Genomic DNA, 18,420 nt, shown 5'->3' on the forward strand with positions numbered 1-18,420 from the left:
ATGTGTTCTACTGAATCAGCTCAGACTATCCATCTTATTTCTTTATTAATTTTGAATGGAAGGAATGCCTTCATTTGTAATTAAACTAAATTAATTTTGAGTATTACTTTATCACCATTATATTTCCACAGAAGGAATATGTCCTACTTATTGAATTTTCCTGATGGTTTACAGACTAAGTATGCAGAATTTAAAGCATATCATCACCTTTAGGGCATGAAACATTCATCTTCCCAAAGGGATCACACTATCATCATCCAGTATGTACATCCACACACATTCTTGTAAACATACACACACGCAGAGTAATAACTATTGAACATATTTTTGTGAACCAAAAGAGAAAAAGCACAAGAAAAAAAAATGTCATAACTGTTGGGTAGAAATAAAAGATGATGAGATTACAGTATTAATTCTGTATCACAGTTAGCTTCCACACCTCCCCCATGTTCTTTTTCCATTCAACAAGGCTTCAACATATTCAAGAAAAGGCTGCAGGGTCAAATTTAAGAGCAAAATTCCTAGTGCTGCAGGAAAAGAACAGATCACAAGTATTTTTTAAAGCCCCTCTTTAAGATGAATGAAGTCCCAGAGAAAGAAAGAGGACCCTTGCCTTGCCTGGGTCCCCCGACCATGTCAGTGGAGGAAGGGAACTGGTGGGGCAGGTGGGGGTGGCCGGGTCCTTCCTTAGCTTTTTTTCTCCTTGTTCAGCACTCTGTGAACACCACTAAGTAGTTTTTTCCATTTGTTCTCCTATTCTGTTTTTAGGATGCTGAGTAAGATCTCCACTATTAAATCTCAGAATCTTTAAACCTTCATTATAATTCACCATTAACATTATCCTCAGCTGCCTTACCTTTCCTCCAAATTATTAAAAATATTACTAAAGCATAAATTAATCATTAGGCATTTAACCTCTAAACACCTCTATGAAACCAGGTTTGTTGGCAATTTTACATAAATGTGAATTCTTACTTTCCAAATAAATTTAAAAACCAACTGCAAACAGTCCACTAATAAACATTAAATATTAATATTTGACTATTTCCCCAACCAGTCAGATATTCAGATTGTCAGCCTATCTAGTATATTCAAAATGGCCAGCTAGCCATATTTTAAATTAAAGATAAGCCCATGGGATTTAGCTTTTGTGGGCTTTGCAAATTTAGACTTGTGTCAATATCAAAAGTCAATACAAACCTAATACTAAAACACTCAATCTCTTATGTTGAAATTTTATAAAACCAAGGATTCTCTTAAAGCATCAATACCTTTTAGAGTCATTTTTAAACCCCAAAATAAACTCGGTCTAAGGGGAGTTTCATTATAATTGAATATGGAATTGCGAGTTAGACTGGGCAACACATTAAACAATTAAACAAGCAAGAAGTTTAATTAAATTTCAAATTCACATTGGGTTTCACTCTATCCTACAATTATAAGGTTTCAAGCCAGTATCAAGTATTCAAGAGTGTCCTGCTGAAAACATATCTGCAATGTCAACAGCGAACAATATATTCATGTCAAATAGATGCTGGAACAATGGCTCCTATTGCTAAGGAGGCTGGTTGACTTCTTCCCCCTACCCCAAGTCCACCGTTCCCTGGACACGGAAATGGCAGCTTTTTATGACAGAGATAACAGGAAAAGATGTAGACTGCCTCATTTCATGCAAGAGGAACCTGATAAAAGCTTGCTCTTGGAAGAAGAGGAATCACCAGAAATTAAAAGGACCTGGGGTCTAGTTTCAATTCTGCTACTTGCTGCTCCTGTAGCCTTGGGCAAGTTCCTCTGTAGAAAAAGTTACCCTAGGTCCAACTGGATACAAAATCTGAGATCATCCAGTACATAGGCATTTAAGGAAAACCACCTACAATCTGGTAATTGATCTATCTGTAAAATGGCTGAAGCAAGAGAGGGGACCTTTGTGGTTCCAAAGTTAAGGTTCTTTTTTTTTTTTTTTTCCAATTTATTTATTTTCAGAAAAACAGTATTCATTATTTTTTCACCACACCCAGTGCTCCATGCAAGCTGTGCCCTCTATAATACCCACCACCTGGTACCCCAACCGCCCACCCCCCCGCCACTTCAAACCCCTCAGATTGTTTTTCAGAGTCCATAGTCTCTCATGGTTCATCTCCCCTTCCAATTTACCCAAAAGCACATACCCTCCCCAATGTCCATAACCCTACCCCCCTTCTCCCAACCCCCCTCCCCCCAGCAACCCACAGTTTGTTTCGTGAGATTAAGAGTCACTTACGGTTTGTCTCCCTCCCTATCCCATCTTGTTTCATGGATTCTTCTCCTACCCACTTAAGCCCCCATGTTGCAAAGTTAAGGTTCTTTATTACACTCTCCTAAAGTAAAACTTTCATGGGGAGAGCCTTGTGCATATGGATAAGTATTGTACATAAATATGTATGTGTATAACACTAATGTCCCAATAAGCTATACTGAGGGAAAGGCTTAGTACCGACTACTTATCAACTTGCACAAGTTTAATGCCACAAGGAAAAAGAATGCTCAGCTATATAACTAGATAAAAGTGTTTGCAAGACAAGAGACAATAATGCAAGCCTAAAGCTCAACATACAGAGTCATCATTGTCACAAAGCATCATTCCAATCTTGAGACTTCCTATCTTGAAGAATGCAGAAAAGTTCCTAATTCATTATTCCAAGTCTGTATTGTATGTAGACAATCCATTAGATTATTTTATGGTGGTATACCTTCTAGTAGATCAAGGCCCGAACAGTTCCATTTTCTTTTTTTTTTTTTTCCCCCACCCTCAATCTGAAAGATGTTTAGGTCACAGTAATTGGAAAATACAATTCAAACCCCGACCACAATTAAATAGGCCAGGAATAGTTTTAACTTAGTAAACTACCTATGACCTCAGGTCTATTTTGTAATGTATGAAGCACTATTTCCAAGCTATCTAGTTTTTAAAATGCACCGGCAGCAACAGCTTTAATTTAAAATGCCAGTGTTCGATATGTCAAAGCTCAAATATTCTCTGAGAGGGAGCTTTAATGCATATATATTATTAATGCACTATCAGAGAACAGATCCCTGAGTTGATTCTGACCAATGAGTCATTAGTCAGAGACCACATAAAGCAAATGTGGTGTATGAGAATAGATGAGAGAATTTTGTTTCTGGATGCTCTTGCTCTCCAGGGGGAAAGACACAAAAGCACAGGAAGTCTGCAGTCTCAGTTTAGGATATAGGAAAATGAAGTTTAATAAAACATCCTTTTTATGCCTTACTTGCCATTTGGGCAAGAAACTTTTTGGAGAATAGAACAGGAAAAGCCTGGTCTTGCACCATCATGGAGCTTCCATGCCATCATGAGCTATGTGGCCCAAGCAGGGACTTAAATCTCTGGTCCTTAGTTAACTTATTAAAAAAGGAAAAGAAAAAACAAAACAGAGATCATTGCCCTGTCATAAATTCCATAAAGAGTTAATGAGGCAAATATCAAAAGCATAGCACTGTACTTGGAAGACAATGTTAACGTCATTGAATATTAATTCTCTCATAGGATTGATGTCAGGAAAGACTGGAAGAAAAATAAATTCAAACAGGTTTTTGTTGTTTTACTATAGCAAACTATAAAATAAGACTAATACTTGTATGCATTTTCAAATTTATAAAGCCCATTAATTTAGGTCATTTGTGACTTTCTGATTTTTTTTTTTTTTTAGCTTTTTCCCTTTCCTCAAAGGGCTAGCTGCTTTGTGCAAAGTATGATGCTGCAAATAAAAAGATGTGAATAGGCTGACACCACCAGCCACTGGAATATTCTAATAATATTTGAGGCAGATAATCTGAGCTCCTAGTCCCAGTGTTTTCTTAGACAAAGGTGTTTAGAAGAAAGTCTGCTATTCTAATAAGCAAAAGACAGGTCAAACACATGCTTCTGATAACTGCTTCAAATTGGGCTCTCTCCAGGAAAAAGAAGCTATTCAGTGTTAGTCCGAAGTTCATCCTGAAGGAGAAAAATGAGTGTTACACACCATGTTCCTATCTCCAGTGACTACTGTAACATATATTCAGTGTTACCCCAGTATAAATATATATATTTACAACTCATCTTAATCCACCCTGATAACCAGCCAGGACTTAGTCTCAGACATTAAGGCTTTTCCTCCCCATTGTCCTTACCTTTAAAAAGATAATTTAAAGTCTGATACTGAAATCACATTACCTAGACAACTGGGAAAAGGAAACACCATCAAATCAAATCAAAACTTTGTCTAGATTATATTAAGCACAATTCTACAAGGTGACCAAAACTCTTTCTATATATTAACTTACAAATCAAGACTTGACTTACTTTACTTTAAGGAAATTCTTTAAAGCCCAAATCATCCTTACAAGTTGTTAATAAGGCATGATGTTATTGTTTGATTTTGTAAAAATAACCAATTCTTACCCAACGGCATCAGCACAAAATAAGTGGGAAATATTTAGATTCTAAATCATATTTTTCATTCAGAGTATGAATGTACTACACAAAAATACCTCTTGCTTATAAAACAAACTTTCATCTTTGGAGAACAACAGTAGGTATTCTTGCTATAAATGAGACAGCGTGGGGCCAGGGGAAAAGCTCTGGATTGAGATTCAAGATCAGTCTCTGCCACTTGTTAAGTAAAAAAGCACACACAAAACACTTAATCTCTCCTCTATCTTTTTTTTTTTTTTAAAGACAGTATCTCTGGGCTATCTCACAGTATTCCTTAATAATCAAATGAAGTATTATCCAAAAATGCTTTGGAGACTATAAAGCACTATGTAAGAGGAAGGAATTACCCCTATGTGCTACCAGACTCTAAATATTCTAACATGAAGGAATTAAAATCTGAAATCTTCCTTATAATACTCAGAAGCAGGAAAAATGCTATGCATAATTTGATCAGAAGATCTTAAATTGATTTCTAAATGCCTTGAAGATTAAAACTCTCTCCTTTACTTTTTTTGTGGGGATGACAGCAGCTAGCATCACACCTTGCCCCTAATACTGGACTGAAATTAAACATTCAGTCTACCTATACCTTTATCTAAACTAGTTAGCATTCAACTAAACTAGTTAATGAAAACATCTTTCAAAATTAAGTGTCTTCTTATTTAGGAGAAAAAATGTTTAAAACACAAAGTTGGAGGAATAGACACCTTCAAACATCTGAAGGGCTACAAATCGAGGAAAGAAATAAATTTCTATTTGGGCCCAAGAAATTACATTAGGAAATTATATTTGAACAGACAGATTTCAACTTATTGTAAGAAAGTTTTCTACAGTCAAAGCTAAGCAAAGAGCAAATGATTTCAGATGTAGTGAGGTCCTCATCACACGAAACATTCAAGCACAGACTACATGTGGAAAGAAGTTATAGGAAAGGTTTGAGCATTGAATGGCTGGAATGAAGGAATTTCAAACTCCTCTTCAAAGTGTCCATGAGTTTACAAAAGAGTATGGCTTCTGAACATCTTGATAATTATAAGCTGGTATTCAGAGTATATGGGAGAAAAACTCGCCTATAACAAATTAATTTTTCTAAATTACTTATCAGTGGTAGAGGGCATTTTTCCTGATTATTTAAAGCCAAACAATATATACTTAACCTATAATGATTTTCTTTGTCTAAATGAAGAGCAAAACCTTCAATTTTTTGCTCATGCCTTTCTTAGACCCCCAGAATGTCACTAATTTTCAAAATTTGCCTGATAGTATGACATGCACTGGAGTTTTCTACATTGAAATTTCCAATTCTATTTTCCTCACATCAAATAATGTGTGATGTAAGCTTTCGTTTACCTTGCAATTTACCACTGCTTTGCATTGACATTATAATGCTGACTTGAAAATATGCCTTGTTAGAATGTAAACTCCATAAGGGAAGAGAACTGGCCTTATTCATCATTGTATTTATCCTGCCTTAGACTAGCTCCTGGGAAGGTATGAGATGCTCGAAAAATACATGAATAAACAAACACAGATAAACAATATTTAGTTTCATTCGATAGTTTCAAGCATGACTTTCTAATCTTTCCAACTAGACTGCTATTGCTCACTCTTACAAAGAGGAAAAACAAAGTGTCTTCTATTGTTTCCATCGAAAGAACTGCCAATCTTCAAACACAGCTTATTTTGTATTGTACAGCCCAAAGTAATAATTCCTATGATCTAATAACTTCTTATCAAAGATATCCTAAAAGTAGTACATATGACCTTAACTATTAGGTTTAGGCTTATAAATTAAAGCTTGCTCATTATTATAGAATTCACCGATCAAGTCACTGATCAAGTCAACCATATATACATATGGTTTCCTCCATATATATATATATATATATATATATATATATTTGACTCAATACACTGAACAGTTTTGAAACAAACTTACTCTTTGTGTTATTTACATTATTTACATTACCCAGATAAGCTGGAGTCAGGAGTCAGTACAGTGACCACCACTGTCAGGTTAAATATCCCCAGTTCCGACTGCACTATTCATATAAGAAGAAGGAAAAAAAGAAAAAGCACGACAAAGGGTCTGTTACAAAAGCTTGGGGAAACCAACACTAATTCACCCTAACAATGTTACTTGCATTTAGTTTTAATAGAATAATGCTCTTGGATGATGGGACTTTTGATAGCTATCCATTCTTCTTTCTGCCTAGGACTTCTTTATAAGCATGCTCAGGAATGACAGAAAAATATCAAGCAAGTATTAAATATAACCAGAGAAAAAGGAGAGAGGTTGATCCCCACTAGGCAATAACAGAGCAAGAATACTATTTAATATTTACCAATGCTTTGTCATGCATGAAATGCTTTTACATGGTTCTGGATCAAACAGGTTACTGAAAGACTCCATTTAATGACAGCTGTGGTTTTTCTGAGCACTGTCCCGTGTCCTTCTTCCTTTTATTGCTGCCAGGAAACTGCGGTTTAGTTCCCTACACTGACTTAACTGCCAATTTTGAAAGGTTATAGATAATGCATTAGATTCAGGGAGAGTTGAGCTGGCTTCAACTTGGGAGATTACTGTGAATAGGTCAGTACCACGCGACTCAGCACCACCCAGGGGGCAAGGGACCAAGTGAGCAGGGATTTCATATTCATAAACAAATTCTGCATATTCAAAACTGGCAAGGAGAGCCTTTTAAGGAGAAAGAATAGAAGACCATTTTTAAAGAAAATAATTTCTCCAAAAAGCCAAAACAGCATGTGGGCAGACAGTCCAGAGACGATCTGAAGACTGATACTTTGGTAGAATGCCTGCGAGGCTACCCGTTTCCAGCAGACACTGATACCAGCTTGGAACACCCAGAAAATGACAAACCAGGTGCCAGCAAATTCAGAACGTCACTCCCACATATGGCTCATTCAGGAAGGCTCACCCTTGGGCCAACTCTTGATACCACTCTAGGCTTCCTTTGCCCCTTGTAGTTTTCCTTGGTGTGCTCTCCAGGAAGGAAATTTCAGAAAAATAACAGGCACAAATGGCATGACTGCTGGAAGGAAAATGCCATCACCGACTACAGAAGTATCATCGTTGATGTGGTTGAGTATTAACAAAAGCTTACTGTGATGTTGCTATTGGCCTGGATTCTTTGGGCCTCACGGTCCTTTCTAATAAACCTTAGAATAAAACTTAATGAAACCAGATACCTGAATAGGTGCAGTTCGCTCTTTGGGCATATATTTTTGACATTTGTTTGGACAGTACAAAGTAATGTCAAATACAAATAATATACCCAGGTATCTTTTCTTTGGTTTTGGTGGAACAGAGAACATTCTGTAGCTAAATCATCAGGATGTCCTAAGCAGGGATCAGTGCTACTAAAAAAAATTTTAAACAAATAAAAATAAAAAATCACACTAGTCCAAAAGGCTCCCAGAACAGGGAGGTTCTGTTAGAGCTGAGATCATTTAGCAGTAGCACATACTCACTACTTCCCCAGGCCTAAATCGTCTTCTCTGGGCTGTAACACAGGGGTCGCTAACTGCGGCTCGTGAGCCAAATACGGCCCACCACCTGTTTTATTGGAACACACCACACTTGTTCATTTGTCTATTATCCATGGCTGTGTTATTACTGCAATGATAGAACTGAGTAATTATGACAGAGACCATATGGTCCACAAAGTCTAAAATATTTACTTTCTGGTCCCTTATAACAAAAGTACATTGGCCCCTGTTCCAGACGAAAAAATTTGTAGTCTCAAAAGCTACTTACATGTATGTATATTTGAGAAGATCCAAACAGACCTCCTAATGAAGAAAATGAAGAAAAGGAGCAAGAAGAGAGAAGAGAAAAGAGAAGTAACAGTCCTAGTAGGAGTAGTGGTAGCAGTAGTTTGGACTTGCTATGGAATTCTCTGACTTCCATAGCTTCATGTAGATGGAGGAATCTCCATGCAGGCAAAAATATAAGCAAAATCAGTCTTTTCAATGTGTACAACGCAATGTCAAATCTGCAGCCAAAACTTTAATATTCTGTTAAAAACATGGTTCACTTACCAACCAATAGCACAGAGCATCTCCTCTTAAGATACTCAGCAGATTTCTTAATCTTGAACTGACGTAACATAACAAGCTTGACTTCTCTAAATCCCAGGATGGCTAAGGTATGTACTATCTCTGGCTTGACTAGCCAGGCTCCAGAGGAAAAGCTGTGAGTCCAGGCATACCGGCCCACTGTGGGGAGCAGCATATAGTGAAGAGAGTCACACTGAGGATGTCAAGGAGACTGATGAAATGGCAGAGGGAACAGGTGCATGAAATGACCCCCTCTCTTGTGCCACCCATCACTATCACAAAATCTAGGCCATGACTGTATTTCTTCTGGGTCAGGAGTTGAGACAGAGAGAAATGTGAGGAAATAGGTAGGCTTTGAGCACCTCAGATTCTCGAACTAGAGTTTGGGCCGAGTTCTTCCCACAGCTCCCAGAAGCAAGGAGGTCCCGATAGCATGTGAATTGCATGTTGTTCTGCAGGTTTCAGCAAAATTATAGATTAGGTCAGCATTATGTGAAAGAGTCTAGGTAATGAGGACATTATCCATATCCTGGCTGGTTCTATAAGTTCCATCCAAGCATTAAGTCAGTCTGCCAATAAGAAACATATATGGAAAAACAAAAAGAAACAACCTGGAAACATTAAGTTGGGTGGCTACAAAAATGAGTTCAAGAAATTGCAAACTTATTTTTTGAAGGCTAATTTAAGGAAAACATAATTTTATGTAACATCAACTTCTAGAACTTCAAAAAATCTCAGACTGCTAGTGGAAAATGTGTGTTTTTCAGTGTCTCCTACCTAAGGATGCAAATTATAAAGCCTACTTATTATACTAAAAAAAGTTTCTTTCCCTCAAGGGCTATTATATTTTGTCCAACCCTAGGAATCCTTAAGCCATCAGGTCTTTGTTGTTGTTGTTGTTTTTATATTACCCTGTTATCAGAAAACTTGAGTAAAATTTCAGATTTACAATAAAATGGGATTTTCCACTGTGTGCCAGGAGTTGTGCTCGGGACTCCTCATGCATGTGAACACCACTGACAAGATGCCAGCCATCACGGTGCTCTTCGCTCAGGGGAGAAACAGCCATGAAATGGACAGGTAGATCCAACGGCAACCCCATCAACCGAAAGGCCCAGGCAGTTTGGCCTTGGACCCTTAAAAGTACACATAAAGAAGCCAAAATAACCAAAAAGCAATTGCATTCTCTATCTAACATTTCAAAGGACATAAGATGGAATATAATTCAGAATCCACAGATACGTATTTCAAAAGGTGCTTTTCCCCTTTCCAAATTCCTCAAACCCCACCGCTATTCCAGAGCCTCATTCACAACAAAACCCCGAATTTTCTTTCCATTTCCAGAACCGTGAAGCTTTCTTTTTTCCTTTCTCCCAGCATTAGCCACAGAGTTCAATTCAGCTTCTCTCTCAGTAAGCAGGAAGGAATCTCTATTCTTTAGGAGGAGAAAGGATAGGTGAAATCAGGCTGGCACGCAATAGATCTGCTTTAATAAGCAGGGGGCAGACGGGTGGAGGGAAGGCTATAAATACCACCCTTGGGTAATTTTTGCCGGGCCATATAACTACAACTGTGAGAGAATACTGGGGGGTAGGGGTAGGGTTACTGATTTAGCATGATGATCAAGAACTGTCTCTCTCAGAAAGCAACATTTTAAGCCAAGGTCTATAGGATAAAGAACAGAAGGAAAGACCATCCTGGTTAGGGAAGCCTCTAAGGCGGTTGTCTGAGGGCCTGTGCATTCCCCAAGAACTGAAATCCACTCAATCTAACCACACCAAAATGAGCCCAGGTAAAGCTACTATGAGATGTAGCTGGGAAGACGGGCAGGATAAAATCAGGGAGGGCCTTTAGGTCCTGACAAAAATTTTGAGATTATACCAAGGGCAACAAATAGCCAACAAAGGGTTTTAAAAAGGGCGGGCCACAGGTGGATCACCATGGATGCTTCCTGAAGTGTGGACTGGTAAGGAGTGGGGAAGAGGGACAGAAGCTAATTAGACATGTGAAAGCCTTAAACCAAGGAGGGGAACACAAAGATTCCAAACAAGTGGTCAGATTTAGTCTGCAGACACTGGGGAGAAACTGTCCACAGGTAGAGGGAGAAAGGTACTTCTCGGGCTTCCTTCTATTTACACTTGAGCAAATGGGACTGGGAGGAAGATGTTATGTGGCTAGAAATATCCAAGAGTACAGTCTTTAAATTCAATCCAGTATATATTAACTAAAAATTATATTTATAAATTACAGTATTAAATTCAATTGCAATAGCTCCCTCTTTGTTACATGCCCAGGGCTTCCAATAATATCTGGTAAGAAGGCAAGTGCTCAGTAAGTACTTGTAGAATGAATGTAATTTCCTCCGGTAATTATCTCTCTGGTAGTCAAAATATCTGAGCAATATCTTTAGATTAAAACAAATCTTGTGTTTTTTAAATTATGTTTGATAAAATATAATTTCATATTTAAAATGTGAACAACATACTGACTGCTTTTATAATACAAACTACAGAAGGTAAATTTCAGGAAACTATCCTTGTCTAGTAGATCCCAAGTGTGAGGAGAATACTTTGAAACATTGTTCTGTTTGACCTCTGATTATTTAAATTTTTATTTTTAATTCTGTGGCATGTGTGCTTTTTATGGTGAGTGACCTCAAATTCCTTCTGGAAGTAAGTGGGGAATAAATTAGAAACAGTGTGACTCTGGTCAAATGAGATTCCTGCCCCCTGCCCCACCCTATCTGCATACCATTTGCAATACTCCCCTCCCCCATTTTACTTTTTCTTTCTCACTCTCCTTCTTTAAAAAGCCTTCCTTGTCTATTATTCAATTTATTTGTTTCATATTTTACCCAACGTTGACTTGTTTCTGGAACATTTAAAAAAACTGCCTGATCCTCTAGGTCCTAGTTATAGTGGTGGAGGTGAAGGGAGCAGAAAAGGAAACCTGACTCTAGTTGTAGATAATAGGATTTCAGTCCAGTTGTTTATTTTAGCACCTTGGGGTAAAGAAATTGCTGTGACCTGAGATGCTGAACACCATTGTAAATGATACAGCACTGAAGTTGAACAAGTTTGCTGAAACACTGCTGTAATCATTAGTTTCCTGAGCTATAAAATGGGTATGACAATATTTATCAATTTAAATCTAACAGGAGAATTTATAAAAACACACTGGATATAAGGGATTGGGGGAAAACATACCCAGAAGCTTCCTGACAATATTTTGAACATTGCTATAGACACTCACATCCATATTCTCCTATATCATCAGGAAAACTAGCTTAAGCTATTAAAAATATTTGCCATCTTATTTCACAGAGAACTAAATGGACTTGGGAGAGACGGTGACAAAAGCCCTTTTGGAAATAAATAAGAATAGGGTGCCTGGGTGGCTCAGTGGGTTAAAGCCTCTGCCTTCAGCTCAGGTCATGATCTCAGGGTCCTGGGATCGAGCCCCACATCGGGCTCTCTGCTCAGCAGGGAGCCTGCTTCCCTCTCTCTCTCTCTCTGCCTGCCTCTCTGTCTACTTGTGATCTCTGTCTGTCAAATAAACAAATAAAATCTTTAAAAAAAAAAAAAAGAAAGAAATAAGAATAAACAATGTATATACGTCAGTCTCTTAAAGGTTTAAATACATTCTTCAGAGTGGGGGTCCCCCAGAACTATGGCTCCCAAATTTCTTTGGTTCCATGACTGTTCCAACAACCTCAAGAGCAATCCGTCCTGCTACCACTTCTTCTCACAGGAGACAAAGAAAAAAACATTTTTCTCCCTGCCCTATCCAGGTGGGTCACTGCTGCTTTTCTCTTTGTTCATCCTTCCTTACGAAGGTTTGCCAAGTTCTGATGTGGTTCACTGAATATTCTAAATGCTGAAAGTGGTTACTGCCAAAGAAGGTCAGAGAACACGACTACTGAGCAGGGATGGGATGTGTTGGAGAAAGACACAGGCTGAGATTTAGGTCACCTCTAGGGAGATGATATGCGTTTACTGGATACTTACTGTTTATTGGTATTCATGCTTTTCTATGGTCTTTTTTAACGTTCTAAATTAAAAGTGGTATTTTAAACATCTTAAAGGTGATTTGCAACTTTTTTAAAAAATAAAAACGATCCAATCATCCTATAAACAGCAGAACAGCCATCTTCTGTAAATAGAACTGGCAAGCATTTCATCAGTCTTAAAATATCACCTCCCTTGATTTCCCACCACACTCCTACTGATGCCTCCCTTTCCGTCCCTGAGTTCCTTAAAGCAACACTCCAGAATGCTCTAAGAGGACCTGGGTGTCCAATGTTAATGCCAAAGGGACTGGTAGCAGCTGGCTTGAGGAGGTATCCAAAGGTTTTTATGGGCTGTCATGAATGCAACCCATTTTCCTAGTTTTCTTTTATTCCCCAAGGCTTAGAGAAGGACAGTACTCAAACTTTAATAGATAAAATGGCAAAATCTGAACCATAGGTAACGTCGTCTTAAGCTTCAGGACTTAACCTAGGTTATTTTATTCTCCCGAGCACAAGACAAGCAGGAGCTGCTTATAGAGCAGGAAGCAGGGCTTTCCTGCATAATGAGCTTCAAAAAAGAGGGGACAAAATAAAATAATGGCATATTCTGATGCCTGAGTAAAATCCTGACTAATTTTACTTTGCCATAATTGGCATCATCCCTGCTTATAGAAGCCCTCCACTTCGACTCTGGCAATTCTCAAAAAAGGTACTTCCACCCTCTCACCATCTGCATGGGCAGTCAATGGAATTCTGAAATACAAACAGCCACTTGGAGGTTTAATTATCTTGGTGAGGTGCCTGGAAAATGCTCAAAGTTAAGAATCCCAGTTTCCCTGGGCATGCTACAACCGTCTTTCTTATGGTGGGACAATTTCTCTCCATCCAGCCTCCCATAGGTATATAACTATAAAGCAGTGACAGGTAGTTGTCTACAGGTTTCTCCTTTTTTTCCATAAGAGAACCTTGATTCTCAGCTAGGCGCAATCCTGCCTGAAATAAAGATGATATAGATTTCCTAGGCTCCCTTGACAGATGTGGCCATACGGCTAAATTCTAGTCAGTATTAGTAACATAAGTTTGTGGCATATTTACAAGGGATCCTTAAAAGCAAGGAGTCAGCTTCAGCTGCCTAGAATGAAGATTTTATAACTGGAGCTCCAGCAGCTACCTTGGACAACAAAGTGACCAACCCTGAGCACAGAAGCCAAATGCTTATCGTGAAGAGCCGAAGCCCTGAGTCTGGATCCCTGAGGATACTTCAGTGAGTCACCAAACCACCCTTCATACGCCTACCCCAGATCCTTTTTCACAAAAGAGATAAAAGCATCCATACTGTAAAATCTCTTGTATCCAGTTAAGTTCCTTGATTTATGGCAACTGAACAAAATGTTAACTGGTCTGCCTCTCGTACAGTCCAAGGAGAGCTGCTGCTCCAGACAAGAAATTTACCTTCCCTCCTCGGCAGAAACGTTTTCATTCATCCAAAGATTATATCGCAAAAAAGAACCCACAAGTAAATACTAGCCTAGCATCATTCTCACAAGAGCAAAGGCTTGAGATCAGCTCGGCCTGTGCCCATTGTCACCAACCCCAAGTAGACAAGTCACCACTTGAAACCTCCTTAAAATAGCACCCTTGGTTTGTGATGGAGCCCACAATCTGTGAGAGACTAGGCAGAGGCCACCAACTTCCTTATTCAGGCCCCAACCAAGCGGACCTACAGCAGAGGCACAGCATCCATGCACACAACTACCAACCTCTTTGGCTTTACCCCTGTAATCAAGAACAATACAGTATTAGCACCATGATGTATACCGGGATGGTGCCTTCTGGTTTTACAAGTCCTCATGGGTATAGATAAGATCCTAAATACAAAACAATATTAATAATAGTGATAACAATAGATATCATTATTGTTCAATACCATATGACTGCTGGTGTGCCATGTGGCTAGCACTCAGCCTGAAACAGATCACTGAAATCCAAAATAGTATCATTCTTATTTTATAGAGGAGGAAACCAGGGCTCTGCGAGATAGTGAACTTAGCTAAGACCATGCGGCCAACTCATGACTGTGGTTACTGACGAATCCAGAATTGCTCTACGAGCTTACAAACATCTCAGCAGCACTCAAAATGCTCTCAAAATGTTAGATAAAATAATTTCAAGAAAATCTGTTTTTCTCAATTCAGAACTACAATAAAACATTCTAATCTTATCCCCATATTAACATGAGCATTTCTTAAAACAAAGGAAAAGAAGGGACAAGAGCCCGATAGAATTTGTCCACAAATGGTAAACAGTGCTAGAATACAAATGAGGCAAATCCAAAGTGCTTTACTCCCCATCCCCCCCAACCTGCTCCCTATCCCAAATTTCACTTTTTGCTAACAGTTTCAATTTCAGGGTCACCTTAATGTTTTTGTAACAAGGTCACTATGCACCTTTTAATCCAAAACATCAAAGCCAAAAAGAAACCCCTATAATAACATGTTTTTGTGTAATTACATCTCTTTATGCCATTCCTTTTGAAACAGGTCTAACTTATTTCCCACCTCTTCCTTGAGCTTCCACTTTCATAAAAGGAAAGAACTCAAGACCTTAAAACATTCATTGAAAACACCAGGTAATTTATCTAGGACTCAAACAACAAATGAGTCCAAAAAAAAAAAAAAATCAAATGAGGGGAAGAAATGAATTTTTCTATTAAAAATAAAATATGTGCAAATATGAATGTGTGTCTTTGCAACCATTTCTACTTTAAAGATCTATATAAAATACGGTCAGTATATCAAAAGTTTATCATCAGAATTGTTAAAATTTTCACAGGCTGCAGAAAGCTTAAGAATTAAAATATGCCCATGAGAAGAAAGTCAAACAGAATGTTAGAGTGCCCTCTTTCTTTATCTTGAAGAAATTTGCCAAAGCCTCTCGTAGGAGACCAAAGTTATCAAGCTGACCAGCCAAGTAGCAATCATGCTCAAAGTGTTTCCACAGTCTCCATATACACACTACAAGGGCTGGAGTACATTTATTGACAATTCATTACTTGTAAGAGATTTTTAAGTAGTAGAAAAAACACTTTTAAAGGTAGAAATACTCACAAAGCCATTTCAAACTGTTCCAGCCATTTTTTCTTTAAATCTTTTGTTTTGCAATAAAATTCTAATCCATTTTGTCCCTGGGTATGGATGAGGTAGAAGCCATAAGACCACTGTTGAAAATAATATTCCTGAGGTTAATATGTATCCTTCAGCGATAACATCATGCTTCCAAATTCACTAAAACACCACCACAGTCACCCACAAACCACTCATAACATTATCAGCATACAAACTGTGAACAATCAGACTTTTATAGTCAGCTTTATCTCTGTAACAGTTCTTATGCCAAATGCATTTTACTTGACCATTAAGGCTTTAGAGATGATCACTGTCAGTTGTGACACTGTCCAATTATGTCTCACAGAGGCCTGCTCCTCATCAATCTCTAGAAAGAAAAATCACCTGCACTGATAAGCCCTCTCATATTAATGCATTAGTATCCTCTCCTTGAATGGTCAAAGTCATGAGTAAATTATGGTAATTAATTTTCAAAGATTCACCTTTTTATTTTCTTTATCAGTTGTAGGATTGTTGGCTATTTTGTACTGCTGAAGATCTATTATTTCCTTCATTTCATAGTTATCGCCTTTCCTTTTACATACAATCACTGCCAAATCAAATAAGAAGATATGCCTGAGAGAATGAGAGAGAGAGAGAGAGAGATTTAAAATGGTTTGGAAGAATGTATGTTAACTTTTCCTTGGTAAAATTTAATTCAACCAACCATTGTTTCTTTGAGTTAAAGACCAAGGCAGTGTTGCCTATGGAAAAGAATGAACTGTACATACCCTGGCACTACTCTTGATGGGATGAGTGGCCTTACTTTACCTTAGTTTCATTTTAAAAATATACAAAATTATAGTAAGAATATATACATTCAGAGTTGCTCAGGAACAACTGAGAAAGCCACAAAGTGTCCAGGAGCAATTTTCTCCCCCAGCTTAAAAACTAGACGTTTACAGAATACTAATGATAAGAGTAGTGAACTTCTGATATTTTGAGGAGTGGACCAGAATGTGTAGGGAGGTGTCTGTCCCTTTCATAAAGATGACTCACTTAATTTAAATCCTCAGGACCACATGCTGAGGTATCATTTTCATCTTCATTTTACTGGGGAGGAAACAGGATTAGAGAAGTTAAATAATTTGCTCAAGGTCGCACAGCTAGTGAAGGACAGCGCAAGGTTCACACCAGATCTGACTGTGGAACCCACACTTTCACCCTCTATGTTGCTACTCATGATTTCATGGACCACCGGAAACACAAACCAAGCAGCATATTAGCAAAATGCAAACTAGAAAAATTATGGTTATATTTTTGTATTGAGGCTTCTCTTAATTTTTAATGACAATGTAATTGGGGGAGAAAAAACAAACTTGTAATCCTATCACCCCATACCAATATTTTCATCTTTTAGAAAATTCTCAGGAATTAACATGTATACATTTTAAAATAATGATAATGAAAACAATACATTTACATAGCTCTAATACTTGCATCACTTTCAAAGACTATTTTCCTGGAGAGGCTGAAAAAGGATAGGTCTCCTAGGAGCTACCTGCAGCACCTGGGTATCAAGTTGGAAGCAAGAGCTGACACTGCCCCCTGCTGGCTGACTTTCTCTTTCCAAAAGTTCCAGAAATGGCCGTTTTAACCAACCAAACAAGTTTAGCAACCCGATGTATATAATTTGGGATACCAGGCCAAGCTCACTAACCTGAACTTCCCTCAAGAAAATATCATGAAATAGTCCCCACTTAGACCAATTTCTTAGAGCGCTTCGTATTTTTAGTTGTTTTCAAATGTATACCAAAAAAATAAATCGAACAATTCTGTTGTCTATTACTGTAGCTCTATTCTCATTTCGGTGTGTCCCTTTGAACCTCAGCTAAAGTGATATTTGTCATATCCCTCTTAAGAACTTAGACAAATCAACAGATACCAAAACACAGGTATTTTCCTCTAACATATTTATGAGAAAATTGTAGAAACACCATAGGTTGGTCTGTCCCCTTGTTTTTCTTCCTCTGCTTCCCTTTGTCCTGGAATTGTTTTCTCAATCTTCTGATACTAACCACTTATTCTGAAAATAAGTATTGCTCCTCTTTTCTCACCTTTCTTGTTTCGTGTGCTTGTCTAGAGTAGTTATTCGAATTTCACCATCTCCCTGAGGTCGTCCAAAAAGCAAAACTGGTTGGTTCTAAAATATAAAATTCACATGTCTCAGCTTTTTGTAATCATGTAAAAACAGAAATAAATATTAGCGAGGATATTTGCTAGGAACAGCTAGCTACCTTATCACACTACAAGTTTTATCATTTTACATTTTTAGCACACTTAGTCTAAAATGCTCAGGTCTATATGGTTCACTTTCTTTCTTTTTTTTTTTTAATTTTTTTATTATTATTTTTTTTTATATGGTTCACTTTCAAAAACAGTCTGTCCTTGGGCCTAGGAGGTATACTGAGGACATTAATTAATTTTACTCATAACTTAATAGGGAAGTTAGCTACCAAAAGCAATAATTAACTGGAAGAATTCAAATCACAACAAAGTTACAGCAACTAATACTTAGGGAGCACCCATTGTGTGCCAGACAAGGTAGTAGATACAGGGCAAAGTTTTCCCCTGCCCAGTGGGGGGAAAATATTCACAGAAGTATATAATTAGAAAAAAGAGTATTCCCCCCCCCCCAATGGGGGGAAAATATTCACAGAAGTATGTAATTAGAAGAAAGAGTACAGGAAACATGC

At 37.9% G+C, this 18,420-nt stretch overlaps 1 protein-coding gene across 1 annotated transcript in view; it reads right to left on the minus strand.

The window, feature by feature from the left end:
- Positions 1 to 18,420, minus strand: part of VAV3 (vav guanine nucleotide exchange factor 3) — a 364,578-nt gene that overhangs the window by 146,798 nt on the left and 199,360 nt on the right. The window contains exons 13-15 of the mRNA XM_044238799.1: positions 17,782 to 17,867; positions 16,168 to 16,300; positions 15,668 to 15,777 (exon numbers count right to left, since the gene is read on the minus strand). Of these exons, the coding sequence (XP_044094734.1) occupies positions 15,668 to 15,777; positions 16,168 to 16,300; positions 17,782 to 17,867 (329 nt within the window). The remainder of the gene's footprint in view (positions 1 to 15,667; positions 15,778 to 16,167; positions 16,301 to 17,781; positions 17,868 to 18,420) is intronic.

Source organism: Neovison vison, chromosome 2 (genome assembly GCF_020171115.1).
Source record: "Neovison vison isolate M4711 chromosome 2, ASM_NN_V1, whole genome shotgun sequence".
NCBI classification, from domain to species: Eukaryota; Metazoa; Chordata; class Mammalia; order Carnivora; family Mustelidae; genus Neogale; species Neogale vison.